General features: G+C 40.4%; 6 protein-coding genes and 2 pseudogenes across 11 annotated transcripts; 3 read left to right on the plus strand and 5 right to left on the minus strand.

Annotated features, from left to right (window-relative positions):
* Nucleotides 1–30: 30 nt before the first annotated feature.
* Nucleotides 31–4,157, minus strand: LOC103852893 (probable LRR receptor-like serine/threonine-protein kinase At1g74360). Of its 2 annotated transcripts, XM_018656333.2 has the most exons (3): nucleotides 2,679–4,157; nucleotides 1,397–2,395; nucleotides 31–1,324 (listed from the first exon to the last, which is right to left on the minus strand). In XM_018656333.2, the coding sequence occupies exons 1-3, from the start codon at nucleotides 2,758–2,760 to the stop codon at nucleotides 132–134; spliced, it is 2,274 nt and encodes a 757-aa protein (XP_018511849.1). In that variant the 5' UTR covers nucleotides 2,761–4,157; the 3' UTR covers nucleotides 31–131. The 2 variants fall into 2 exon arrangements, with proteins under 2 accessions (XP_018511849.1, XP_009128034.1); XM_009129786.3 differs by having other exon boundaries at nucleotides 31–2,395.
* On the minus strand, nucleotides 3,481–7,637 carry LOC103852894 (annotated as a pseudogene).
* On the minus strand, nucleotides 6,241–10,048 carry LOC103853407. The gene is made up of 3 exons (XM_009130321.2): nucleotides 9,225–10,048; nucleotides 8,176–9,134; nucleotides 6,241–8,141 (listed from the first exon to the last, which is right to left on the minus strand). The coding sequence occupies exons 1-2, from the start codon at nucleotides 9,869–9,871 to the stop codon at nucleotides 8,927–8,929; spliced, it is 855 nt and encodes a 284-aa protein (XP_009128569.1). The 5' UTR covers nucleotides 9,872–10,048; the 3' UTR covers nucleotides 6,241–8,141; nucleotides 8,176–8,926.
* Nucleotides 10,049–10,288: 240 nt separating this feature from the next.
* Nucleotides 10,289–12,280, plus strand: LOC103852896 (glycine-rich RNA-binding protein 5, mitochondrial). Of its 4 annotated transcripts, none has more exons than XM_033285784.1 (6): nucleotides 10,289–10,372; nucleotides 10,588–10,717; nucleotides 10,814–10,882; nucleotides 10,995–11,098; nucleotides 11,532–11,694; nucleotides 11,740–12,280. In XM_033285784.1, the coding sequence occupies exons 2-6, from the start codon at nucleotides 10,600–10,602 to the stop codon at nucleotides 12,033–12,035; spliced, it is 750 nt and encodes a 249-aa protein (XP_033141675.1). In that variant the 5' UTR covers nucleotides 10,289–10,372; nucleotides 10,588–10,599; the 3' UTR covers nucleotides 12,036–12,280. The 4 variants fall into 4 exon arrangements, with proteins under 4 accessions (XP_033141675.1, XP_009128036.1, XP_033141676.1 ...); XM_033285785.1 differs by having other exon boundaries at nucleotides 10,294–10,372; nucleotides 11,532–11,658; nucleotides 11,719–12,280; XM_009129788.3 differs by having other exon boundaries at nucleotides 11,532–12,280.
* Nucleotides 12,281–14,922: 2,642 nt separating this feature from the next.
* On the plus strand, nucleotides 14,923–17,431 carry LOC103852897 (DNAJ protein JJJ1 homolog). The gene is made up of 3 exons (XM_009129790.3): nucleotides 14,923–16,720; nucleotides 16,805–16,866; nucleotides 16,956–17,431. The coding sequence occupies exons 1-3, from the start codon at nucleotides 14,990–14,992 to the stop codon at nucleotides 17,011–17,013; spliced, it is 1,851 nt and encodes a 616-aa protein (XP_009128038.2). The 5' UTR covers nucleotides 14,923–14,989; the 3' UTR covers nucleotides 17,014–17,431.
* A 1,626-nt stretch (nucleotides 17,432–19,057) lies between these two features.
* Nucleotides 19,058–20,078, minus strand: LOC103852898 (60S ribosomal protein L35a-1). The gene is made up of 3 exons (XM_009129791.3): nucleotides 19,862–20,078; nucleotides 19,716–19,751; nucleotides 19,058–19,517 (listed from the first exon to the last, which is right to left on the minus strand). The coding sequence occupies exons 1-3, from the start codon at nucleotides 19,891–19,893 to the stop codon at nucleotides 19,247–19,249; spliced, it is 339 nt and encodes a 112-aa protein (XP_009128039.2). The 5' UTR covers nucleotides 19,894–20,078; the 3' UTR covers nucleotides 19,058–19,246.
* Nucleotides 20,079–20,512: 434 nt separating this feature from the next.
* Nucleotides 20,513–22,024, minus strand: LOC103852899 (dolichol-phosphate mannose synthase subunit 2). 2 transcript variants are annotated; one of them, XM_033285787.1, is made up of 3 exons: nucleotides 21,297–21,315; nucleotides 20,991–21,096; nucleotides 20,513–20,858 (listed from the first exon to the last, which is right to left on the minus strand). In XM_033285787.1, exons 2-3 carry the CDS (start codon nucleotides 21,078–21,080, stop codon nucleotides 20,706–20,708), a joined length of 243 nt encoding a protein of 80 aa, XP_033141678.1. In that variant the 5' UTR covers nucleotides 21,081–21,096; nucleotides 21,297–21,315; the 3' UTR covers nucleotides 20,513–20,705. The 2 variants fall into 2 exon arrangements, with proteins under 2 accessions (XP_033141678.1, XP_009128040.1); XM_009129792.3 differs by lacking the exon at nucleotides 21,297–21,315 and adding an exon at nucleotides 21,782–22,024 and having other exon boundaries at nucleotides 20,514–20,858.
* Nucleotides 22,025–22,068: 44 nt separating this feature from the next.
* Nucleotides 22,069–25,729, plus strand: LOC103852900 (annotated as a pseudogene).
* Nucleotides 25,730–26,426: the final 697 nt, after the last annotated feature.

Below are 26,426 nucleotides of genomic sequence, written 5' to 3' on the forward strand. Positions count from 1 at the left end.
GCACATAGCTTAATAAATTGAACCGCTAAATACAATAAATAATAACTTGCAAGTTAAATCCAAAACACATATACTTACAGAAAGAAAGAGAAGATTCAAGCTTTTTCCTTGATAACTGATCAGAAACGATTTTAAGACAACTTACTTTTCAAAGATGACATGAAAGTATCGATAAGGCGGAGCCATGCTCGAGACCAAGGACAATCAAAGTATATCAGTACTAGAGTGCCTATCAGCGCAACCACATAAAATAAAACAGTACTCCAACAGAAAGCCAACATGTCTATAGCAGATTCATCATCTTCATCCTCTTCTCTTCCATTATCTCGTTCTCCTGAGCTCGTATTGTTGTTCCCTGGTTGGTTGAAGAAACTAGGAAGCTGCAGCAGAGTATTTCCTAGAAAGGAGTCTTTTCCAAACGTTGCAAGCTGTCCCCTAGATGGTATCACACCATGTATGAAAGGGTTATACGAGATGTTGAACTTACTCATCTCATTCAAGTCATTCAAACTCGTTGGAAAGTTTCCTGAGAAATTGTTGTAGGACAGATCAAGATTCTGCAGATTATATATATTTCCGATTTCTCGAGGAATCTGGCCTGAGAACTTGTTTCTGGTCAGGTTAAGAAACACAAGAGGCAATTGTCCAATCTCTGTAGGAAGTTTCCCTTCAAACTCATTGAACCCCAAGTGAAGCATACTCAACTTCTTCATCTGAGATATATTTGCCGGAACCTCGCCGGACATCTTGTTTCCACTGAGCTGAAGATAGCCTGAAACATCAAGTGGACCCACAGTAGAACCAGGAGGGCATACAGGAAATATACATTTACCTTCACGAACATGGTCCCACAGGCTTCTGCAACTCCTTTTTGTAAGACTTTCCAATCCAAATATGAAAGGAGGGAACTCTGCAGGAATCCATCTCTTCATCACCAAGCATTCACCGGAACCAGCAACTATGTAGTCCTCGCTTTGCCGGTTCACTTCAAACGTTGGAGTAGGATTGCTACCCATATTAGTCAGTTCAGGATAGAGTCCACCAGAGAGCTGGTTGTTCGCCACGTTAAGCCACAATAGACTCGAGCAGTTTCCAATCTCGCGTGGAATTTCTCCTGACAGAGAGTTATTCGCAAGCATAAGCCACAGGAGAGATGTTAACTTTCCAAAAGAAGCTGGTATTGAACCAGTCAGCCTGTTAGATGAGAGATCAAGTGCTTGAAGCCTCGGCATGTTCCCATACTCACGTGGTATATCGCCGCTGAAGTTATTATAAGCAAGAATCAAGAAGGTCAAATTCTGCGAGATTTCAGCAGGCAACCGGCCTGAAAAGTTGTTGTAGCTAAGATCAAGCCTTGAAAGATTAGGTAACGTGAGGATGTTAGAAGAATGGATACCTCCAACGTACGAGTTCCCATACAGAACTAGATACTTCACTTGAGTGAATCTCCCGAATATTTCCTGTACATCTCCTCCAAAGTTGTTTCTGCTTAGGCCCAGAAACACCAAGTTGCTCAAGCTCAGGAGAGTTTCCGGTATGTCTCGAGAAAACATATTATTCCCCAAGTGCAAACCTCTGAGAGATGATATGGATCCTAACTCAGCTGGAATGTTTCCCGTGAAGTTGTTTCCCCACAGATCCAACACATTCAGGTTCTGACAATTCGAAACTTGTCCCGGAAACTCCCCGACAAAACCGTTCCCAGACAAATCCAACACTTGCAAATTGCAGTTCCCCCTGAACATGGAAGCTGAGATATTACCGGAGAGACGATTCCCAGAAACTGAAAACTTGACCAGTCTCCTAAAACCAGACCATATCTCTCCACTGAATCTGTTGTATCTCAAGTTGACATACTTCAGATACCTACACTCATTGAAGACGTCATCTATTCTGCCACTGAAGTTATTTGTCGATAGATTTGCAACAACCAAGCTGTTGCATATCAATGGGAAGCTAGAGCGAACATCACCGGAAATTTTATTCACGGACAGATCAAGAACCTCAAGATTCGATAGCCCGGATAAGCTAAGCTCCCCTCTAATGATGTTATTAGAAAGATTCAGATGCTTTAAGCTGTGGCAACGGCTCAGGTCATCTGGAATCGACCCTCCGATCGTGTTACTTGATAAATCAAGAAATGTGAGCTGCGTCAAGGCAGAGAAGTTGCCGAATAGAGGACCTGAGATGGTGGAATCCGTTAGACTGATCCCTGTGACTCTACTTTTGTCAGGGGTACATGTGATCCCAGGCCAATGACACACATCTTGCTTCTCTGTTGTTTCCCATTCGTTGTACTTCCCTCGTTCTGTTGGGTTCCGAGATTCAAGGTGAGATTTAAAGCTCAACAAGACCTCACGATCACTGTCCAGAGAATCTCCGGCCACTGCTGTGGCTGTCATGGAGAACATCAAACACAGAGAAAGCAAAACAGCAAAAACCATCAACCACGTTGTTCTACTTCTATTATACTCAAACAGAGGAAAATTTGGAAACTGTTACTCCTTAATACACAATATCGATACTTATTGAACTCCAAGGACTTCAAGTAAACAACACTAATCGAGAAGAAAACATGTCGAGCTTGGCATATATAGATTTCAATCCATTGAAGTAAACATCAAAGAAACACATGGTATTGATATTAGCAGAGAGAAAAACAGAAGTGAAGTATTTACCGGTGGTCAAAACAAAGAGTAAGAAAGCGAACAAGCTAAGTGATTTAGAATCACCATCTGCCATAATCCCAGGCGATACCATCTTCTAGTTTAAGTTGGTGTTCAGATTTTCCGTATAAACAACCACAACCACAATCAACAAGAAACAATTATGTAATGTTTTACAAAGTCCAAGTCTCATTTAATGAAAGCAACTTATAGTCCAAGAATCAACATCGTTTACTTTGAGTTGTTTGAGATCTTTGTAGAAAGTTAATCCTTTGATACGTAGGGCGTTGTCAGCATCTTTCAGTTGTGGTCAAAGCCATTTATTATAGGAAAAAAGGCTTACAAGTAACCAAAGATCTAACCTTTACCATCACCACAGGCTTATCTAAATTATGGCAACGAAAAGAGTAAATAAATCTTTACACAAAAAAAAAAAAAATTATGTGGTAACGAAAGATGCCAAACAAATGACCAATCACAGTCACTCAACGGTAATGCTGATGTGGATTTATCTGCCACGTCATGTTACCGCCAAAACGCAAACGCCGCCGTTTGTCCTACCGCTGAAAAAAGAAAAATCCCTAAATCCTCGCACGAAAGAATAGAATAGCAACCGTCGTTGCGTGAGGCGCATCGAATCGGAGTTGGGAACAGCAATTTAGGTCGTTTTAGACATTGAGATGAAAGCAGCGATTGGGCGTCGAAAGTATCTTTCGTAGAGCTCTGAAGAATATGTACGAGGACGAAAGAGAGAATATGGAGGAGTACGGGCCGTACTGTCGGTCGAAAATGAAAAAGGGATGACTAGAGAGGATTTTTGTTTGCAGATTTTTTTTTTCCAAGGAGAGGCGTTGGTTGGTAGTTGGTAAAAATAGTACTATTGTTTTGGTAATTTCAGATATTTACCGAACACGACGAATTAACTAATTATTTTTAAAATATTAATTTTTTTGTAAGTAATTAATTTAATTTTTGATATCAGCAAAAAATATGAGAATTTGATCCAAACAAGTTTATATGAGAATTCCAGAGTTGAATGTCTAAAGCTTATACTTCATTCTATTTTCACTCCAAGCTAAGAAAAAAAGTTTGGGTCTTCTTACTGTGTGTGCTGAAAGGACATTGCGCCTAAAAGAGCGAGACACCTAATATTACATAATAATCTCATTTGATAACTTCAAAAGAGCTAGAGACGTAATATGAGGTCCAAGTATTCAACATCACTGGCATTTTGATTTCTTGCAGTTGATTTTACTCTCAAAGAACTAAAGAAACTACAGACAAAACAGAGACATTTTCTATTGCTGGATAGATCAACTAAAAATGCAACTCTTCTGGTACAATGAGAAAGTAAGGGATTTTTCTCCAAGTTTGAAGCATTACATTTATACAAAGATAGACAGTAAGTACACAAGAGCCAAAGACAAGTTATGTTCTTGTTTTGTGATATTATTTTAAATGTTTTGTGGAAACACAGCAACAGATGGGGACAACATAAAAATAAACTAGCACATAAAATGGATTTAGCACCAAGGAGAAGATTACCAGAACAAATACCTCACCTTGCGGAGGAAAGCATCAACCAAGTTGAACCAGGCTCTGCTCCAAGGAGAATCAAAAGAGAGTGATGCAATTACTCCAAGAAGTATTGTCACATAAGCTGCCGCTAAACTCCAGTAGAAGGATACCATGTCGATTGTGTATTCATCATCTTCCACTTCATCATCTGGTTCTTGAATGTTATTACTGTTGCAGCTTTTGTTGGTTGGTTTTCCACAGAGAAAAGGATTGCCTAGGTAACTATTTGCATCAAAGGTGCTTAAATGTCCTCCTTGTGGAATGACTCCTGATAAGTTGTTGTACGAGACTTTGAAGACCCCAAGACTGCTCAGCTCTGATAGTTGTGGTGGGATCTCGCCATGTAATCTGTTGAAGGAAAGATCAAGACTTTCTACCGTCTTCAGACCTGAAAAACTTCTTGGTATCTCTCCTGATAAATAGTTATGAGAGAGATTCAGAGCATGCAGTTTCAGAAGATCACCTCCAATCTCTACAGGTATCTCACCACTAAGCTTATTCTGGGAAAGATCTAATCCACAAAGTTCTAGGAGATTTCCACCCATATATGAATCATATCTGTGTTTTGTAGGGAATTCAATTTTAGTCAGGAAGCTTGCCAAATAGTCCATACTAAACTGTTCTAGCACAACCAGAGATCTAAAATATGCACCAACGTCATTTCCTCTGTGTCCCAGACTAGGACTAATGGTGGTTAAACCATTAAAGATACCATAGACGAAATCAAAATCATTTGATGTGTCCTCTTTCCCCGAACCAAATGATATATTGCTAAGACATGAAGGTATGGACCCACTAAATCCGTTGTTAGCAAGATCTAGAAGGTGAATATTGCTTAGACCACACAACTGGTGGGGGATACGTCCTGTGAAATTATTCCCCCGAAGAAGAAGAATACTGATGTTTTGGGTATTGATGAACTCGGGAATATTCCCAGACAATCTGTTATTTCTCATATCAAGTATGCTGACATTCAATAGCAGTGTGTCTGGAATACCCTTTGAAAAATTATTGTCATGCAGAAGTAACACGACCCGCCTTTCAGAATTTACATGTGGAGGTATATCACCTGATAACATATTTGCAGAAAGATCCAGTAGCCCAAGATACGATAAGTTGAACAGAGAAATAGGTATTTCACCTTCCAACAAGTTGTTTGAAAGCAACAACATAGATAAGTGTTGAAATTCACCAATCCAACTTGGTATAACACCTGTAAGATTGTTGTCCGAAATGTCAAGCAGTACCAACTCTTTAAAGCTCCGCAAACCTTTTCCAACCCTTTCCGGTAAACAAATTGTTATCCATAGACAGAACAAGTATATCAGTAAAGTTGGCTGGCTCCGGAAAAACCTGTCCACTTAGTTTGTTATGTGAAAGCTTTAATACTGAGATAGAATAACAACCCTTTACAAAACTATCTGGTAGATTTCCATGGAAACCATTGTGAGATATATCTAGATGTTCCATACTTTTCATATTACCAAGAGAAGCCGGCAGCTTTCCTTCAAAATCATTATTGGATATATTCATATATTGTAAATGAGGAAGTATCTGCCCAATGTTATGCGGAAAGAGATTACTGAATTCATTCATTGACAAATCCAAGAAAAGCAAATTATGAGTAGATTTTGGTAGCTGAAGGCTCTCAAAAGAATTATTTTGTAGAAGCAAAGCTTCGAGTTTTGAATTGTTAGCCAACAGCCAGGAAGGGAACTTTTCAGCTATTCTATTGTTAGAGAGATCAACATGACGCAAATCCTTCTGGTATAGAAGAAAATTTGGTATCTTTGCCAAGTTGCAAGATCGTAGTTCAATAACACTCAACTGAAATTTTGGTCTCCAAGAACTTTCTGATACTACTTGGAACGAGTTGGATTTTGAACACTCTCAGCATTGAGAGTTTTGTTAGGGAGCCAAATGAGAAGAAGCCTTCAAAGTTGTTATCAAGCAACGACAAATACTCGAGGGATTCAAGGTTACTGAGAGAAGATGGTATTGAACCAGTCAATTGGTTTGATGAGAGATCAAGAACTCGAAGTCGAGTCAAGTTAGTTAAACATAAGGGAAAATGTCCTACTAGTTTGTTTCCAGTGAGGTCGAGCTCTTGCAGATTCTTCAGTTTGCAAATCCCTGCGGTAATCAAATGCAGTACTTTTGTTCAGGTAAATAAACTTGATTTTAACCAATATCTTTTTGAAGATAAAACTTGAAATATGAAATATATGAGCAAACTTGCCTTGCAGTCCCATTGAACTAGAAAAATTATTATTCCTTAGACTCAGAGCTCTCAGATTCCTCAAGGGAAATGACTCTGTCATAAGAAGAAAAAAGCCTTTAGAAAATACATGCTCAGCTCAGCCCAGATTAGAAGTTTTATTATGCAACCCAAATAAAAAAGAACAAGTATTAATGGACCATAGTTCTGAGCTACCTTGTACTGGTATGGAGTCATTAAATCTGTTCCAACTCATGTCCAACACTTCCAAGTTTGTCAAATCTCTAAGTTCTGAAAGGGAGTCCAACAAAAGTAAGAATGCTACACGTTGAGTGTAAGACATAAATTTATAACTATAACTATAAACTGAATCGATCTAACAACTGAGACATCATCAATTAGTAGGTTGAACAGGATATCCACCTCGTTAAAAAAATGCAAAAACACACCTTTAACAGGAACAGGGCCATCCATGTTGTTGGCCTTAAGAGATAGTTTTGTAAGTGATGTAGCAGCATTAAGAAAAGGAAAGATGCTACTATTGAATTCATTTAAATCCAAAAACAGAATCTCCAGCTTTCTTAGTCTCCTGAGGCTTTTATTACCTGCAAAATCAAATCTTGTTGGATAAGTTTTGTGGTATATGGCATAGTTCTAAACAGTATGATCAGCTTTGAAGAATCAGAACAAAGCTATGAGATTAAAAAGGAAACACTTGGGGGCAGCCTGGTTATACCTTCGACAGCATCAAACAACCCACTGAATCTGTTCCAACCCAAGTCTAGAATTCGAACATCTTCAAAGGGATGCAGCAAAGAAAGATTTAGCAGAGAACTCTCTTTCATGTACATAAGACCAAAGGAAATCACAGTCACCCGTCCACTTGAACGATTGCATTTAACTTCCTCCCACCTGCAGCAATCGCTCTTTGTGTCATTGGTCCAAGTAGGGAAAACAAAGTTGGATTCTCCTTCTTTAGCAACTGCGATCATGTGTTTCTTGATCTCTAACAGGGCCATCCTTTCTTTCTGAATACAACTTTTGTATCCATGTATCTGCCCCAACAATATCATCACCCAAATCAGGTTTTGACCCATGAACACCTTCTCTTTCGTTGGACTGAACATTAAAACTCTTGTATGTCGCCCAAAAACAGATATTAAGAAAATGGAGTGTAGATTTTTATTCCAAAATTACCTCCATGTTTATATAAGCATTAGAACTGTTGCTTTACAATTGGAAAAGCCAAGTTGCGTAATAAAATATAATTAGAAAGTCAAATAGTCAGTATCATCTATGGTAATACACACTCATAACTCTTCATATTAAAACAAAAAAAAAATCAGAAGATGATATACTTGTAGACTATATAAACAACAGTTTAAGGTCTTTGCAGAGAATACTTATATAATAATATAATATGTGAATGACTGGTCAGCATCTTTTACTTCGACCAAGCTTTTTATTATACTATATTTTGCTTGTTAGTTGACAGATTGTAAGATATTGATGTTCAAGACATTCACAGATTGTAAGATAATATAGTTTTCTAAATCACTGTTGAATATTTGCAGGTCAAGTGGGCCTGGAGGTAAGAGATTTGAGGATAAAATTGTGGATACTCTTAAGAAGTATGTGAACGAAGGCGCATATTTGTCCAAGAAATGGTTGAAAAAACACTTTGCTTATTCTTTTTCAAAAAAAAAAAAACACTTTGCTTATTCAATCATTTGCCCCATCTTCACACGTGTAAATATTTATCAAACTTGATAGCCTCACCTAAAGTCCTTTTAATAGACGATGTTACCATGCCAACTCAAGATACTAAACCAGGTATATCCTCTTCTTGTTTGTGTATTCCTGAAAGTTCTTATCCTTCTACTAATGATACGTCTGTTAAATCTAAATAGACATACGTAGAGATCACGTTACATACCTACTCCAGCTACATTAAGGAGTATGTGGTGGGATTGGACCATGGAAGGATACAATTGTTCCAGTAACGAACAACTACAGATTTGGTCAAAAGAGCTCACGCTCATAATCTACAGGTAGGATATACGATTCTTCCTGAGATTGAGAGAGTCAGTAAAACATTGCTATTAACTTCTTGAATGATACAATTTCAGGTGCATGCATACAAGCACAGGAATGAACACGAGTACATACACTTTAAACTTTTCAGACAAGACTCATACAAGGAATATGAGTACTAGATCAATGAGATTGATTGATGGACTCTTCACTGCTGTTCACTGGTAGCCTCCATAACTTTCAAGCCTCAACGAAAGCTCCTGGCTCAAATTGCTTCATAGATCCTCCCTCTTGAAGCACCACAGTGTATCCATTGTTTGTCATTGACTTTTACATCATTTTTACAAGATAAGAGGAGTCTTGAGGATCAAATCAAAGAGAAGAAAAAACTTTGTAAATCTTGGAACAGACTTGTATGATGATATTTCAGTTAGACACATGAAGTTGGGCAGCAAGGGAAGCAAGATAACCATCTAGGGTAGCGATTACAGCCACGATCAGCTTCTGCCTTAGGAGTAACAGGTTTAGAAAAAGCTTCCTCTTTCTTCAACCCTTCATCTCCTTCAGCCTCTAAAAAAATCTTCTGTTTCTTTTGTTGCGTTGATCCTTGCAAGCCGCCCTTATCTGCATTCCCGAATCTACACAATAATTAAACAACAACAAAGAACCTGTGTTAAGACAAGACATAGATGATCGATCACAAAGTGTTTCTTGTTTTTGTTGCTTACACTGGAAAAGCGAAAGACTTGACGCTAAAATCTTCCGAACGACGAGAAACCGAATGATCTAGTTTATTGGTTTTGTCTTTATTAGCCATGATAACATCCCTAATACTTGCTGCAGCCTTTTGTTCTTGGTCTTTACTTGCGTGGTACGCTTTGTCTGTTTCAGCTGCTTTCTTGTCTATATGCACCGGAGTTTTGACCTCCTCCACAACTCCACTTGCTCCTCCTTGGTTTTTGCTTTGAGGCGGAGATGGTAAAGTCGGAGTTCTCGGTGAAGGAGGTTGAGGAAAGGTGAGCTCGCCTGATTTGAAGTAATCTATTTCTTCAGTGAAGGTATTGTCTCCCATGTGGATGCTGAAGAGAGATTCGTTGGAGAGAGTGCTCCATTCAGCTGGAGCTGTAGAGGACGTTATTTCGAAAACGTGTGGAGGGATTCTGTAAGGAGGTGTTGAGGTTGCGTTGTTTGTAGATCTCTCCATGATTTGTGTTGGAGGAGATTGATCATCAGGTCTTGGTTCTGCTTCTACGGAAGAACAAGAAGAGAAGGAGGAAGAAGAAGAAGAAGAAGAAGATAGCCGTAGGATTGAATCTTCTGCTTCGTGTTTAGAGGCTAAGGGATTGATAAAGTTCAGCTCATGTGACGTTTCCATGGTTTCAAAATGGAAGTTCTGACAAACTTTTCAATCTGTAGTGTGTATTAACAATGATGAAGACAAAAAAAGACAAGACCGTTATAGATTCAGACAATACAAAAAGATAACATCATTAACTGGCATCTTTAAAAAGATTTTAGTCAAACACCTCCTGATGTTTCAAAAGGACAACGATGAAGACGTGGAACACAAGCAAGAAAGAGACCTAACTTTAGAAAATATCAAAAAGACAAGCTTGGAAGATGCTTTAACTATTTTCGGCACTGCTATCATTTTAATCTCGGTCTCGGTTAACGATCGGTTGAGTTTGGTTAACCATTGGTTCAGTTAAACCGGTCAAGATTAGCAAGCGAATCCAAATCAACGGTCGAGATTACCTCATATTAATGAACGGACAGGATGAGCGAACCTCATTGACATAAGCCCTTGTCTACCGGCGAGAATAGAAAGAAAGACGCTTCGAGAGAGATCGTTCTCCGTTAAACCCTAGTAGAGAGTGTGAGTTCAGTCTCGTCGATACTTCTCTTTCTGATTCGATAGCTGATCTGAATCTCGATTGTTTCTCTGTTTGTTCGTTCTCTAGCTCACCCATTGTTTATGAGTCTCTTCTGTAACGCTAGGAGTCTGATTTGTTGTTTAGATTGTGCTTATTGCGTTTATCTGTTTGTCTAACCACCGTAGTGAATGCTCTTTCGATTGTTTTCGGGATACAGATACGTCACAACATGGCTTTCTTAAGTAAAGTTGGAAGGATATTTAGGCAGACTAGCGCCCATGTCACTGCCTCTAACTCAATGCTACAGAGCATCCGTTGCATGTCTTCCTCAAAAATCTTTGTTGGAGGTGACTATTACTCTTATCTCCGTTGAGGGAGAGAGAGTTTTTTTTTTTTTTTTTCTCTTTGCTTGTTTGCTTCAAAGTTGTCTATGTTGGTTTCAGGTATCTCCTACAGCACTGACGAGTTTGGCTTGAGAGAAGCTTTTAGCAAATATGGAGAAGTTGTTGATGGTAGCTACCTAACTCGCTTTAAATTATTGCAAAACCCAAGATTTTGAAGTTTTCATTTGCTTCCGAATAGTAGTTTTATTTTTGGAGCTGACTAGTTTTTATAAATTTACAGCCAAAATTATTGTGGACCGTGAAACTGGTAGATCAAGGGGTTTTGCTTTCGTAACGTTTACTTCAACCGAGGAGGCTAGTAATGCCATGGAATTGGATGGACAGGTAACTACAAATGTTCCAGCCTCTTTTGATACGAAGATGTCATGTGGCTTATACCTTTGTCATTTCTTTTCATTTCTGACCCTCAGTGTCGTGTTCTTGATTTTTGACATTTCAAAACTGGTTGTGCCTTGACGATGCATGTTTCTAGAAAACTTAAGCTTTTTTGACATATCAAAACATTGACAACAGAGAAATGGCAGGTATCATCATGTAGCTTGAAATATTATTCATTCGTTAGGCAGCAGCTTGCTCTCTCTTAATAAATGGCTGAAACGTGGAGCAATATATCATTGTGTTTGTCGATTGTATATAGTTTCAAAATAAATTCCTTTTTTCAGACTGTGTTTAGATTATTTGAAAATGCTAAAGTGGTTTCTTCTTTGCTTGGCATTGTCAATGGGGCATTTATTGGGGGTTTTGTTTTGGCATACAGGACCTTCATGGTCGAAGAATAAGGGTGAACTACGCTACTGAAAGAGGAAGTGGATTTGGAGGAAGGGGATTCGGTGGTCCTGGTGGTGGCTATGGGGCTCCAGCTGGTGGTTATGGAGGCGGTGGTGGTGGTGGTTACGGTACTCCATCTGGTGGTTACGGAGGTGGCTCTTCTTATGGTGGAAATGCTGGTGGTGGTGGTTATGGAGGTAACTCTGCATATGGTGGCAATGCCGGTGGTGATGGTTATGGAAGCAACTTTGGTGTCGCCGGTGGTGTTGGTGGAAGTGACAACTTTGCACAAGGCAGCTCTTCTAGTGCTGGCTTTGATGACAAGTTTAGCAGCGACGTACCACTAGGCAATGATACGGACCATCAGCTTGAAAGCGGTGAACAGTTTGGTGGCAGTGACAATCAATTTGGTGACTCAGAGAACCGTCAAACAGAGGTTGGCCCAGATGGGTTTGATCAGACTGACGATGGTGATGTTGCCAAGAGAGCTTAATCTCTCCATAATGTTGAGCCTCTGCAGTTTCAGAATAAACTTATGGAAGTTTCTTAATTTATGTTTTTAAAGTTTGGGGTTGTTTATCATGTAGAAACCTCTATTGTTGGTTGGTTTTTAATGTTTTCTGGCATTTGAGGCTCCTAAATAAAAATTGTAACAACTTAATAACACTCTTATTCTAGTTGAGATTTTCGACTAGAGACTACCAGTTCAATTGGTTAATAAGATCTTCGAAACCGAAAGAGGACTCAATTTGCTTTGGCTTAGCATATGAAAAAATCTGCACCACTTTGTTTACTTGCCTAAGATGCACAGGTGAATGAGAAGCATGGTGTTTCTATGCAAATGCTCTCAGTTTACAAGTAGCTCTTGCTTACCTCAAGAGCTGTGGCAACTGGCAAGGTTGTTTATGCAAAGATGTTCTCTTGAGGCAACCTACTTTGGTGTTATTGAGTCCACTAATAAATGGATTGAAGAGTCTCATCCCAACTTAGGAGGGCACTGGGTACATTTTTTAGCAGGAGCTATTGGTACGTTATCTGAGTTCCTTAGAGAGAGCTTCAGAGAGAAAGGTAATAAAAATAACAATGTTGTCTCCAACTTGAACATAGAGAGTAAAAGATCTTCAGTACATGAGGTTAGAGAGAACTAGTGACATGATGGCGAAACTGTGACTTTTGAAGAGAAAGGGGGGAGCGGCTCGTGTTGAGAGTAAAAGATCTTCAGTCCGTCGTGCGGCCGCCGGACCTTGCCTAATCTCCCGTTTCGTCCATAACCGTTTCTCTCCTCGTTATCTCCGTGTTCTTCGGCAAGGGCGAAACTTGGTGGTGTCTCAGATCTGGTTTCTCCGACTATAGATCTAGGGTTTTCGACGGAGGAGGTCGCTAGAGGACGGCTTCTTCTTCTGTCGTGTGCAACCCAGGTTTGGAAATCGGAGCTTCCAGCGTTTTTGTCGAGATCCAGCCAAGCTTCATTGAGATGGAGGCGCGTGCAGCGTCGGGGAGCTCCTCGTCGGTCTCGTTTCACCTCCGGCGTGGCGTCTGGTGGTGGGTGCGGCTGCGTGTGGAGCTGGGGTTCTCGGATTCGCTGGTTCATGGTTTTGAGTGTGAGTTTGAGGCCTTATCTTGCTTGTCTCGAGTTCTCTCTATTGGGTTTGAGGCGTCTCCGTCGTGTTCTCTGATGGTGGCTGCGCGGGGGTTGTTGGTGACTGGTGGAGACGTCTGTCTGTTCTCTGACCTCCCCTGTGGCTCGCGTAGTAGTGTGTGGGTTCCCGTGTGTTCCCTTCACCGCTCAGATCTTATGGCGTCGACTGTGTGGCCTGCTTCGTAGCCATCTTCTTCTCAAATAATCTCAGCAGCTTTGTTTTGTGGCTAGGCAGTGACTTCCGGCTGGTCTTTTACTTGGAGTAATAGTTAGGCAGCGGCTCATTTGCGTGGTGTCGGTTTTGTCTCCTCCGGAGGAGTTGTGCGTTTACCGATCCATATTCTCTTCGGGTTTGTGGTTAAATGGGTGTAGACGGTCCTGGTGGAATGCAATGGAGGCGGTAATCTTCGGCGCAAACTACTGAACGACGGCATCGTCGGTCTTCGACTCTTCCTCGTACCGCTGGTGGTTTCTTTTATCAAGCTTGCTCTGGGTCTGTGGTTGGATTCTTCGCTTTAGTTCGTTCTGGGTTATCGGTTGGAAGCTGTAAGAGCCGTAGTATTCAGGGTTTGAGGGCGCCCTTCTCTCGGTAGCTCGCGGCAACTAATCGGTGATATCATCTAGTTCTAGAGTTGTAAGGTCTGTATGCGCCTCGCTATTACTCCGTTTGAATGCTTGTGCTGCGTTGTTGTTTGGTCCGGTCCTTTGTTGCTGTCGGTAGTGTTCTTGTGTGGTGTTGTTGTTTATTTTTTCTGCTACTAGTCATCTATTGTAACTTCTGTCAAAAAATTGAAAACCGGTAATAATATTTTAACATTTTTACCAAAAAAAAAAAAAAAAGAACTAGTGACATGATTCTTGTAAGATACCGTTAACTACAATCTGATCACTCCTTAATATAAAAACGTACTTATCCTTATTTTCCCTTTTTATGTTATTTATTTTATCCTAAAGAAAAAAAATAAAATTAAAAATATTAACTTAATGAGTCAATTTGGTAGAAACCCAAAAAAGAAGACGATATTAGCAATATACCATATACAGTAAAACTTAGTCTGTCATGGTAGATACTGTATATATATAGTTACGTAAAAGTCCTTCTTTGATCTGTGATCTATATTCTCTATCCAATCAAGATCAAGCACCCAAGCGTTTCGCAATCTTCGCAATCAGAGAATGCGCGAAGAGGACGACGATCGGCTGATCAGAGGGGCAGAACAGGTAGAGGAACAGCCACGAGTCGAGGAGGCAGAGGAGGAAGACGAGAGATAAGGGATGCATCAGAGGAAAAACCCGACGATCGCCATCGTAACAGCGAGGTAATTGACCTTGAGGTAGGAGTAGTTCTTACGGCGCGGACGACACGTCGACTCCAGTTTGGATACGCAGAGCGGTCTGCAAGCTCGGCCCAGGGACAGCGCTCCATTCGTGACGGTTTCGGAATTCTGGTTGATGAATGCGCAGAAGACAGGGGTTGCGATTGGGGGGTTGGGATTCAACGGAGGAATTGGGGTTCGAGATTGGGATTCAACAAAACGTGGGTTGCGATTTGGGTTCGAGATTGGGATGGTGAGAGAGAGAAAGGATAATGTGGAGAAGGGTAAAATAGGATTATCAAAATGTAAACAGTGCACAAAACATTGAAATGGTATTTACTTAATTATAGGTTTTTGTGTGTGTATGGAATGCAAATTCCCTAACTTAATTAGGCCTATCATAAATACACGTTTCGGACAGCTTGAAACTAGTTTTTGTGTTTAAAACGATAACAAAAGAGAGAGGAACTAGTCTAAACCCTAAAACAGGAGATGGCGTCTTCTTCTCGCACGGAGAAACGATGCCTCTACGAAATTCTCGATGTAAACAAAGAATCTTCGCCGGAAGAGATCCGATCTTCCTACCGGCGTTTAGCCCTCCAGCGTCATCCCGACAAGCTCATCAAGGCCGGCGGAATATCGGAGGCTGACGCCACCGCTCAGTTCCAAGAACTCGTCCACGCCTACGAGGTTCTATCCGATCCCAAGGAGCGAGCCTGGTATGACTCCCACCGATCTCAGATCCTATTCGCCGACCAAGGCTCCGCCGGCGGCTCTAAATCCGGCGGAATGCCTGGCGGCTCGGTTCCGGATCTATTCGCGTTCTTCTCCACCTCTGTTTACTCCGGTTACTCAGACACCGGTAAGGGATTCTACAAGGTGTACTTCGATGTGTTCAACAGTGTTTACCTCAACGAGATTAAGTTCGCGAGAACGTTAGGGTTGAGTATGGACTCCGTGAGGGAGGCTCCCATCATGGGGAATCTAGAGAGTCCTTATTCTCAGGTGACGGCGTTTTACAACTACTGGTTAGGGTTCAGCACTGTTATGGATTTCTGCTGGGTGGATGAGTACGATACCATGGCGGGACCTAACCGGAGGATGAGGAGGAAGATGGAGGAGGAGAATAAGAAGGTGAGGAAGAAGGCGAAGAGGGAGTATAACGAGACGGTGAGGGGGTTGGCTGCTTTTGTGAAGAAGAGGGATAAGAGAGTGGTTGATATGATGGTGAAGAAGAGTGCGGAGATGGAGTTGAAGAAGGCGGAGGAGAGGGAGAGGAAGAAGAGGATGGAGAAGGAGAGGTTGGAGAGGGCTATGAGCTATGAGGAGCCTGATTGGGCAAAGGCTCAGGATGAAGAGGAGGAAGAAGTGGAAGAGGATGGTGGTGATGATGGTAAGAAGAAGAGTGAGCAGCTTTATTGCATTGTGTGTAGCAAGAAGTTTAAAAGTGAGAAGCAGTGGAAAAACCATGAGCAGTCGAAGAAGCATAAGGAGAAAGTGGCGGAGTTGAGAGAGACATTCAGTGATGTAGAAGAGGAGGAGGAAGAGATTGATGAGATACCTGAAACTGTAGAGGATCTCGAGGGGTTAAATATGGAAGAAGAGGATATTGAGGAGGAGGTTGTAGGCGAAGCTGAGGAAACTGAAGATGAGTATTTTATGGCAGAGGAGGATGTGAAGGGATCTAGTGAAAGTGAGGATGAGGATGTCGATGATGACGAGCTGTTTCTACTCAAGAAAATGGTAGAAAAGAATAAGCGAAAGAACGTTGTGTCAAGAGAAGAAGATGAAGTTCAAGTTGAGATTGAGAGCGACGGCGAATTTGATAACCAGAAGAGCACAACGGGTAGGAACAGGAAAGGTAAGAAGGAGAGAAACAAACTGAATGCTGGAAAAGACATTACGGATGATGCCAACAAAACACAGATTGCTATGGACGACGGTAATAATTCAGATGACAATGTGAATGCAAGTGACTCAGCTTCGGGAACCGTTGAGGAGTCTCAGAAGGATGAGACGGATCCAATGGAGTATGATAACAGGAAGAGCACAGGGAGAAGGCGCAGAAGTAAGAAGGGTAAGGATAAAAGCAGTGAAGCTGATGATACTACTCAAAAAGTCATGGAAGAGACTCGTTCAGAAACGTTGGAGGATCGAAGTGAATATATAGAACACAAGAAGGCTCCAAGGTCAAAGAAATCAACCAGAGGAATGAAGTCCAAGGTACAAAGCTTTCTTCCCTTGTAGATCATAGTTTCTGGGGTGATAATTCTTGAATTCATATATATTTTACACATCAAAATGCAGGGCACATCGAAGAAAGCCAGTAATAACGAATGCGACAGATGCGGAGAGGAGTTTGAGTCGAGGTTGGTCCATTAGATATTTCATTCTTTGGTCATCTTTTGTTCTCCGGTATCATTCAAATGTTGATCGACCATTTATCTTCCATGGCCAGGTCGAAACTATTCAAGCATATAGCAGATACAGGTCATGCAACACTGAAATCACGATGATCCATTTCTCATTTTAAAGGATTATGCCAGAGAAGAACCAAGAATTGCATTCTTTGATTTAATTTATACACTGGAGACAATGGAGGAGAATAAAGGGTGGAAAGAGAGCAGCAGGTAAGCTCTACGTTTTTGACATTGTTGTAGTGCAAACGAGCTGATGATCAAACTCTATGTACTGGCTACTTAGAGTATCTTTGAAACAAAGATCTTACAGAGAAGAAATCTATCAAAGGTTGTGTTTGTAACAACATTCTTTCAAATATATCATTCCTTTTTCTACTCTATGCTAGGGATCTCAGTATCGGAATGTCACTAGGTTATCTCTGTTGTATTATGTTAAAGACATGTTTTTGAAACTAAACTGTATTGGTAAGGTTGTTGAAGGAGCCTTTATTCATTGTCATGAGTTACTTCAATATATCGATGCCATACTAATAATACTCGATTAAATAGATTTACTTTCCTTATAAAAAAATGCATATTATCAATTGAGACAAAACGTAGACTATTGTCACAATAAGTTATTTGAGAACTTTGCACAACACCAGACGGTCAACAAGATCATATTGTAAAGATAATATAACGAGGGGCTTAAAGCTGAGAGCACCAGTCCCTAGCATTCTGAAACACCTTTCAGGATGAGGCATCATCGCCAAATGTCTTCCATCAGGAGAGCATATAGCAGCTATCCCCAACGGTGGAGCCATTGAGGTTAAAAGGGTAAAGCTTCAGTTCCACTCCCATCATCATCACAGTATCTCAACGGAGCCAAATCTGAGTGAAGCATATGGTCCAACGCTCCTTGGTCCGCGAAATAGGCCCTTCCTTCTCCATGAGTCGACCAAACTCCTAAAGTACTTCCCTCCATACCTTTCAGCATTATCAATGGTGAATCCTTGATGGTCACGCTTGTGAACATGCATGCACTCAAACCTTCCTGACTCATTGTGGACAAACCTAGGCTGGGACGCGTCGTGAGACCCGCCTGGAACCCATCCTAACAAGGCCATTAAGTGACAACCATTGCAGATTCCGAGGCTGAACGTGTCTGGTTACAAACTCCTGGAAATGATTGACGAGTGGAGAGTTGAATCTTATTGAAGCAGCCCATCTTTTGGATGAGTCAAGTACATGAGCGTAACTAAACCCTCCAAGGCTCCAACAAACACAACCCCACGGAACTGGTGAAAAGTGATTGCTCCAGCTAGAAGGTCAGAGACGTCCCACGGTTCAAAACCAGCAGCGTACAATGCAGCTGACATTTCCCTGTCTCCGTTGCTGCCTTCCTCTCGGGTCACAGCTACTTTCGGTTTAACATCTGACAACATATAAACATAGGCTAATGAGAAAAAGAAGCTTCTTACCCTTAGATATGTAACCATCATTGGTCCAGGAAGGAGTGAATGAGAGCTTCCAGTTAGGCTTATGGCAATCTCAGAACTCTTTTTAAAGAGTCCAATGTAATCTCAGGAGAAATATCAAGTGGTTCACGTACATAAGCTAGTTGAACTCAAATGTTTTCTTAGGCATATTCCTCAAGTTCAAGATCAACAGCAGGTGGAGGTAACCCTTCTTTCTTGCACTTCTTTACCAAGTAAAGAAACCTCTGCTCTCAGGTTTTACCAATATTGTATATTGAATGTGATTATGATTTAAGCCTTGCAAAGGCTTTTGAATGTTTGTTGCTTAACCATTACGTTCTTCACTACCTTTTCTACAAAATAAGAAAGAAAAAAAACAACTCAGATTGAACCAGTGTATTGTGTTCAAAACTGTCAAAGAACGAAGGAACTAGATTCTTTGTTTTGTCGGGGAATATAATCCATTGATGTAAACAAAATATACAAGTAAAATAAGGTTGGACATTTATATCCATGACATTACATAAGCTCTACTAGTGCTTCTACCTTTTCTCCAGCTAAGCTATCCGCTTCTACACTGGCTTGCCTTGCTGAGGTTTTATCAATATTGACCTAACTAAAGATTTTACAGAATAGCCAAAACAATCCATAAACCATGATATTCATCTGCTGAAACTTGGAAAGAGAGGAAGAATGATTCTAATTTGAGATAAAAAAAAACAGATCCATGATTCAAAGTCTATTTAAAGATCTTCCAAGCACTTCAAACAAAGAAGGGAAACTGCTTTAAGTATCAAGTACAAAACGAAGAACTAGTAGTAGGCAAAAAAACAACAGCTAAATCAAAGTTTATGCTGTAATACTTTGCTGCTTCAAATGTTGCTCGGATACATGAAGACTCTGACCCTCATTCCCATGGACTTGGGAGGCAAGTTGGAAGTGAATTTGGCACGGACAACACCGCTGTTACCATGAGGCCTTGTAACCTTTCCCCAGATGCAGCGGTAGTGGCTACCGTTCTTCTTGGTCTTAGCCTTGTAGATGTAAGCCATCCTCTTTCCCTTGTACCATGTCACCTCCTCTGTAGTGTTGACTCCTTCGATCTGGATTAGGGATGTGTTTGGGTACTGGTTTGACTTCGACCTAACACAATAAAAAAACGTCAGAGACCAAAGGACATTATCAATTGGTAAGGCAAAGGTTCCCCATTTCGACAACACACTATCTAAGTTGGTTAACAACTTTCTAGTATAGTATTCTCAGACAACTAACTACATAGGTGTTATGGTCCATTAAGCAGAATACAATTGAAAAGCATAGAGATTGAAGTAAAGGTGTCACCTTTTGTATCCCAAGATGGTTCCCCTGACGTAGAGTCTGCAATTAAGATAAAAAAGGATTCAGATTTGGTCCAACGAAAACGAGCAGATCTTAAGTGCTAACGTAAAGAACAAGATTCAACAACAACAAAGATAAAGAATAAAGACCTGACACGTTCTCCTTGGCGTCCCTTCACCATTTTCGCAAGACTGCTGCAGCTGCTACTGAGAGGAAGACAAACCCTAGGACATAAGCACGAGTTTATATAGTGTTACTCTTTAGATTTGATTTAAATGGGTCTATGGGCCTCCAAACTTAGCCTGCTAAGATATTCAAACATAATTAAATGGTTTTTTTTTTCTTTTCGTTGTTTAGGAGAGTATAATTAGATTATGTATTAACTTCCAGTCACAGTTACATTCAATTTGATTAGTTTCTCAATCCAATAACCACCCCCTTAGTTGAAACTTGAAACTAAGTTGAATGTTACGTGATTTCGCAGATAAAAGTATTTTATAAAATATAGAGATTCTATTTTTTTCAATTTAAAACTAAATGCAAATTTTATCCATTATATATTTACTAAAAATATATTTCGTATGTTTATTTTTACTATTTTATTATTTTGTAAAATATGAATATGACTACTGTAAAAAAAAATTATAATTTTATGTATTGATAATTATAGTAATATTGTTATATATGTTTTACTTTCTTTTTTAAGAAAATAATTAAGTTTATACTATTTTAATTTCTAATTGTATTGTAGCTAAAAGTGAATTTTTGATTAGTAATAATAGATGTAATTATACAGCCTAAAGTATAACCAACGATATTTATCAGCTTTGCAAAGAAAAACAAATTGTAACGCATTTTAGGATGAGTAGTAAAATTTGTAACGCATTATAGGCGTAAACCTCTCAATAGACATAAGGTCCAACACAAAGTAACACAACAACGTTAGGGAACCACGGACTGAACTATTTATTATCTGAGGTAAGGTCGAAAAAATCAAGCCTTCTTCTTTTTGGATTTGAGGATGACCATGCCGATGAACACGGAAAGAAGAGAGAGGAGAGTAACGCCAGCAAAGACAGGTACGAGAATGGCATAGTCTTGGGGCAAGAAGTACTTGTGGATGAAGTGATCACTATCTACAAATGGCTGTTGCAAAAGGAACATTATAACATGTGAGTTTCTTTCCAGAAGTATCCAAAACATTAGTACATGAAACTGAAAAGATGTCCTCTTTTAAGGAACCTGGAGGAGATTGGATTCATGTGTGTTGTTACTTACGAGAATGATGACCCAGAAAGTATAGTAGGTGAATATGGATAAGCTGATTGAAGATAATAGAAGCCCCACTGCTCGATCCGCTAACTCCATTTGTCACGTTCAGTACCTGCACCATAGCAACGAAAGATACAGTCAAAGGTGAGATGTGAATGCCACCAAAACCACAAAGAACAGTAATGCCACGGTTTCAGATTTGGAAACAGTGCTATTGCACAGAGCAGAAGAACAATAATGACTGGACCTTAGATATGCTAAACATCAGAAACACGGGGATCAACAAACAGTCTTAAGCAAATCAAAATTGACCTAGGAAGATGCATTAACAACTTGCAGGACTCTTGTACTGGATAGGAGGTAATCATCTCCAGGCTCCTAGATGTTGCTTACACCGCCCTAATCTCCTTCCACTTAAGCTAGAAGGAATACAAACAGAAAATCCAGTTTTCCAAGCTGATAGTAAAAACGACTTCCAGGACTATTCTACTCTACTCTGCCTCTTGAACAAGTTTCAAAGCTACACTAGGGAAGACAAGAACCTCTTTTGTTAAAGCCACAACAAAGACCCCACTAGAGAGCTCTCTGCAATAGAACCAACACTGCCATTTCTTTCTGTAATGGGAACATTGGAGTTGATGATCCTAATCAGTCATAATCGTCCCAACACTGCCATTTCAATAACGCAACGATTCCAAAACTAGGTTACGTTTCCTAAATATCATACAGATTCTGATTCCTAATCTAGACCTATGCGATTATGATTCTATATACATTGAAAATTGAAGAGAACTTACGTTTCAGAGATGCGAAACCACGATTGCTCGATTGATCTGAGTTTTTCGGTCAAATGAGACGAAGATAATTGCAAAGAGATATCCAAAACGACATCGTTTCTGTATAACAAAGCCACTGGGAAAGCGACACGCGTCGCAAGACTTGGAAGCGCCTTTCGAGGTTTCCCTCCGCCACTGATTTTCTCAGCCGCTACTCACCGCAAAACGCAGCGTTTCATTAACGGTTTAACACTCATATTACCACCGACGTCAACTGCTTCCGTCAACCATCGTTCACTTCCGTTATTTTAATGACATTTGTCGGTGCGAGTGAGCTGCACGCGATCCATCCTCTCTTCTGCTTCTGGATCGAGCGAAGCATGTTCCTCCGACAATATATGTTTTTAAGTATGACAATGTGTCCGCGCTATTGGGTTTGGTTTCTTTTCTAGCTAGTGTTCTTCAGATCGACAATGTTTACTTACTCTCTCTCTCTCTCTCTCTCTCTCATCCAATCATGCTAAAGATCTGATCTTTCTTAAGTGAAGTCTAGAGAGAGAGAGAGGAGAGAAAATGTCTTCTCCGGCGCATAAACGACCCTCCGGAAGCGGCGGCGGAGCACTCCCGACGTCAACAGTACCACACGGCGGAGGAGGAAGAGTTGGCCGCGGCGCGTTACCTCGCGGCAGACAGATGCAGAAGACATTCAACAACATCAAAATCACCATCCTCTGCGGGTTCGTCACCATCCTCGTCCTACGCGGCACAATCGGCGTCGGAAACCTCGGTAGCTCAAACGCCGACGCGGTCAACCAAAACATCATCGAAGAAACCAACCGGATCCTAGCCAAGATCCGGTCCGACTCGGATCCTACCGACTTGGATTCTCCTCAAGAGACTGAGATGAGTCCCAACGAGACTTACTCTCTAGGCCCCAAGGTCACGGACTGGGATGGTCAACGAAAGGTGTGGTTGGAACAGAACCCTGAGTTTCCGAGCACTGTTAACGGCAAAGCTAGGATCTTGCTGTTAACGGGGTCTCCTCCTAAGCCCTGTGATAACCCCATTGGTGATCATTATCTGTTGAAGTCGGTTAAGAACAAGATTGATTACTGTAGGCTCCACGGGATTGAGATTGTGTACAACATGGCTCATTTGGATAAGGAGCTCGCTGGGTATTGGGCTAAGTTGCCTATGATTAGGAGGTTGATGCTGTCTCATCCTGAGGTTGAGTGGATCTGGTGATGCTTTGTTTACCGACATTCTGTTTCAGATCCCTTTGGTTCGGTACGAGAGCCATAACTTGGTGATTCATGGGTATCCGGATTTGTTGTTTGATCAGAAGTCTTGGATTGCGTTGAACACTGGTAGCTTTTTGCTTAGGAACTGTCAGTGGTCGTTGGATTTGTTGGATGCTTGGGCGCCTATGGGACCTAAAGGGGTGATCCGCGACGAGGCTGGGAAGGTGTTGACGGGTTATCTGAAAGGTAGACCGGCTTTCGAGGCGGATGATCAGTCAGCATTGATCTATCTCCTGCTTTCTCAGAAGGATATGTGGATGGAGAAAGTGTTTGTGGAGAATCAGTACTATCTACATGGGTTTTGGGAAGGTTTGGTAGATAGGTATGAGGAGATGGTGGAGAAGTATCACCCGGGGTTGGGTGATGAGAGATGGCCGTTTGTGACGCATTTTGTGGGGTGTAAACCGTGTGGTAGCTACGCTGATTATGCGGTCGAGAGGTGTTTGAGGAGCATGGAGAGGGCTTTTAATTTTGCGGATAATCAAGTGCTGAAGCTGTATGGTTTTGGACATAGGGGGTTGTTGAGCCCCAAGATTAAGAGGATCAGGAATGAGACGGTGACTCCTTTGGAGTTTGTAGACAAGTTTGATATTCGCAGAACAATCCAAGTGGAAACCAAATTACAGAACTAGAGGATAGTCTCAGCTCTCATGAGATCATGGACACTTATAGGTAATTTATATGACACTCACAAATGCAAAACACATTTGTTTGCATGTACTTGCTACTGTTACTTCTACTTTTTTTTGTTGTTGTTTGCACGAAAATAGTAGCTGCAAAATTTTTTTTCCATACATGTTTTGCTATTGATCATTACTACTGTATTCAAGTCTGACACTCAAATTTGTTGCCGACTACTCAGTTCCGTTAAGATAAAGGTTTTAGAAGAAGAAAAATTGTTTCATAAAGATAGATTTTTGTGTTTGAAAATGTAAACTTTTAAATAATCAATTAAGTTTATTAAATTATTAATGGTTGATCATTTATTTTTATGACTTAGGAGTTAGGAACCATAAGAATTGCCAAAAGTATACCCATCCATTTCATCCAGCTCAAACTTGGCTTCATTGCATCCAATTCTCTAGACCTGCATCCGAGTTGTTCTTCCCCCTCTTCATAGAGTAAGAGAGACGACAGGTGAAAGCCGGGCCAGATCCTAAAATGAGAGTATTCGTGTCTCGATTAAAGACTTGCATAGAGTTGGTGTGGAGTGTGGACAGTGGAGATAGATGAAATCATCATGTGATGTGTTGAGAGAACAAAGATAGACAGTAATTACGTGCCAAGAGACAATGACAAATTATGCTACAATTTTAAATTTTCCTACTGATTTTATTATTGAACTCGACAAAAGTCCAAAATCCGTATCCGCCCAGATATGTTAAAATATCTAAATGGATTCTATAGAAAGATATGGCTCCGTATGGTAACTGCGGCTTGAGCGGTGCGGGACAAGCTGTTTAACTGCGGTGCGGTTTTAACAGTTATAAACACGTATATATATATGGTATATGTAGAGATTTTTGTTACTGTTAACTGCGGTGCGGGGCGGGGCGGTTCGTAACATTCGAAGCCATAAAATATATTCGAAATTGAATGTTGTTAACTGAACTTTTTTTTGTCAACCTGTTGTCAACTGAACTTGAATGGGTATTTCAAAACTTCGAAAAACACAGTTAGGAAATTTAAATTAATATTCAAAATAAATATCTCAAATATTTAAATTTATATTTATTTTAATATAATATCTTAAAGTACTCAAATTCGTAATCGAAGGAGTGCTCTCAGCCACGTCATCCACATCAGATTGGAAAATTATCCAATCACAGAATATAAAATGACCACATCAAATTTTTCTTTAGTGGATAGATAGTTCGACTTGGCCAACTAATATGGTCTGAAAAAAAAGATTAGATTGGCCCATTTTTGATAGATCCCATCTCTCAGCCGAACACATTGCTTTTAACAATCGTACTGACTTCTCCACTTCACCTTCATCGTTCCAAATCTCTGCAACTTTGCCGTTTCACTGTAATAATCACGATCCACTCTTCTTATTCAATACCTCTTTACTTCTTTCTTCATTAGAGATGTTAACGTTTCACCTCCTTTGGTTTCTACTCTTATATAAACCCCTTCATCGAATCTGACGTCCAACCACATTCTACAACATCCGAAGAATGACGTCACGCGATTCGGTTCAAACCTCTGGAAAGTCTGGAGAGATATACGAATCTCATGACTCAACTGTCCAGCGAGGTAATTCTCTTGAATCCCTAAAAGATTCAAGCTTTTCATATGAAACAAATCCGTGTGGGAGATATGAGATGGAAGCGAGCCGTTGAGTCCATTGGAGGATATATCAAGTCTTTGCATCTATGATGTTTTAAATTTTGCCGGGCAATATTTTATCTGAAATTTTAATCACTGGGGGCCTGTTTGTTTCACCATTTGTCATCTCCATCCAAATGATTCATTTGTATGATATATTCAGATGATCCATTCAGATTTTTGTGATTGTTTGTTTGTCCATCCACATAGCTCATCTAGATGAATAATCTAAATGGATCTTATGTTTGTTTCTTTATTTTCATTTCCATTCAAATGAGTTTAGTAAACAAATTACCAAAATATCATTGTGTTGATTTAATCATATGTTTGATATTAATTTTAACTATATTACATTTTAATTATTTAGTTTAATATATTTACATTAGAATTATTTCAAAATTAACGAGTTTTCTTTTTGCGGTTTGGGCGGGGAAAAAAAAAAGATTTTTCGGTTTTAGCGAGAAAACACATTTTTCGGTTTTGGCGGGAAAACAAAATTTTTCGGTTCTGGCGGGAAAACGAAATTTTTTTCGGTTTTGGCGGGAAAATACAATTTTCTGGTTTTTGGCGAGAAAACACGTTTTGGCGGTTTTGGCGGGACAACACGTTTTTGTGGTTTTGGAGGGAAACACGTTTTTGCGATTTGCGCGGAAAAACAAATTTTTTTCGGTTTTGGCGAGAAAACGAGATCTTTCGTTATTGGCGGGAAAACGCGTTTTTGCGATTTTGGCGGAAAACCGCATTTTTGCGGCTTTGGCGGGAAAACATGTTTTACGGTTTTGGCGGGAAAATTTGTTTTTGCAGTTTTGGCGGGAAAACACATTTTTGGCGGAAAATGTGTTTTTGCGGTTTTGGCGGGGAAACACGGTTTTGGCGGGAAAACGTGTTTTTGCGTTTTTTGCGGTTTTCGCAGGAAAAAAATTTCAGTTTTGGCGGGAAAATGAGATTTTTCGGTTTTGGCGGGAAAACGCATTTTTTGGTTTTGGCGGGAAAACGCGTTTCTTCTGGTTTTGGCGGGAAAACGCGTTTCTTCT

The sequence above is a fragment of the Brassica rapa genome, chromosome A02 (genome assembly GCF_000309985.2).
Source record: "Brassica rapa cultivar Chiifu-401-42 chromosome A02, CAAS_Brap_v3.01, whole genome shotgun sequence".
Lineage (NCBI taxonomy): Eukaryota > Viridiplantae > Streptophyta > Magnoliopsida > Brassicales > Brassicaceae > Brassica > Brassica rapa.

What these genes read in the sequence shown, in the direction of transcription:
- LOC103852893 (XM_009129786.3), bottom strand. Translation starts at nt 2,760, where the DNA reads ATGGTATCGCCTGGGATTATGGCAGATGGTGATTCTAAATCACTTAGC. An exon ending in ACTCTTTGTTTTGACCACCG is followed by an intron (nt 2,396 to 2,678) that starts GTAAATACTTCA and finishes TCTCCATGACAG; the next exon opens with CCACAGCAGTGGCCGGAGAT.
- LOC103853407 (XM_009130321.2), bottom strand. Translation starts at nt 9,871, where the DNA reads ATGGAAACGTCACATGAGCTGAACTTTATCAATCCCTTAGCCTCTAAA. An exon ending in AAGTCTTTCGCTTTTCCAGT is followed by an intron (nt 9,135 to 9,224) that starts GTAAGCAACAAA and finishes ATTATTGTGTAG; the next exon opens with ATTCGGGAATGCAGATAAGG.
- LOC103852896 (XM_009129788.3), top strand. Translation starts at nt 10,600, where the DNA reads ATGGCTTTCTTAAGTAAAGTTGGAAGGATATTTAGGCAGACTAGCGCC. An exon ending in CTCAAAAATCTTTGTTGGAG is followed by an intron (nt 10,718 to 10,813) that starts GTGACTATTACT and finishes TGTTGGTTTCAG; the next exon opens with GTATCTCCTACAGCACTGAC. An exon ending in ATATGGAGAAGTTGTTGATG is followed by an intron (nt 10,883 to 10,994) that starts GTAGCTACCTAA and finishes ATAAATTTACAG; the next exon opens with CCAAAATTATTGTGGACCGT.
- LOC103852897 (XM_009129790.3), top strand. Translation starts at nt 14,990, where the DNA reads ATGGCGTCTTCTTCTCGCACGGAGAAACGATGCCTCTACGAAATTCTC. An exon ending in CCAGAGGAATGAAGTCCAAG is followed by an intron (nt 16,721 to 16,804) that starts GTACAAAGCTTT and finishes ATCAAAATGCAG; the next exon opens with GGCACATCGAAGAAAGCCAG. An exon ending in GGAGAGGAGTTTGAGTCGAG is followed by an intron (nt 16,867 to 16,955) that starts GTTGGTCCATTA and finishes TTCCATGGCCAG; the next exon opens with GTCGAAACTATTCAAGCATA.
- LOC103852898 (XM_009129791.3), bottom strand. Translation starts at nt 19,893, where the DNA reads ATGGTGAAGGGACGCCAAGGAGAACGTGTCAG. An exon ending in CGCCAAGGAGAACGTGTCAG is followed by an intron (nt 19,752 to 19,861) that starts GTCTTTATTCTT and finishes TCTTAATTGCAG; the next exon opens with ACTCTACGTCAGGGGAACCA. An exon ending in ACCATCTTGGGATACAAAAG is followed by an intron (nt 19,518 to 19,715) that starts GTGACACCTTTA and finishes TTATTGTGTTAG; the next exon opens with GTCGAAGTCAAACCAGTACC.
- LOC103852899 (XM_033285787.1), bottom strand. Translation starts at nt 21,080, where the DNA reads ATGGAGTTAGCGGATCGAGCAGTGGGGCTTCTATTATCTTCAATCAGC. An exon ending in CTTTCTGGGTCATCATTCTC is followed by an intron (nt 20,859 to 20,990) that starts GTAAGTAACAAC and finishes CTTTTGCAACAG; the next exon opens with CCATTTGTAGATAGTGATCA.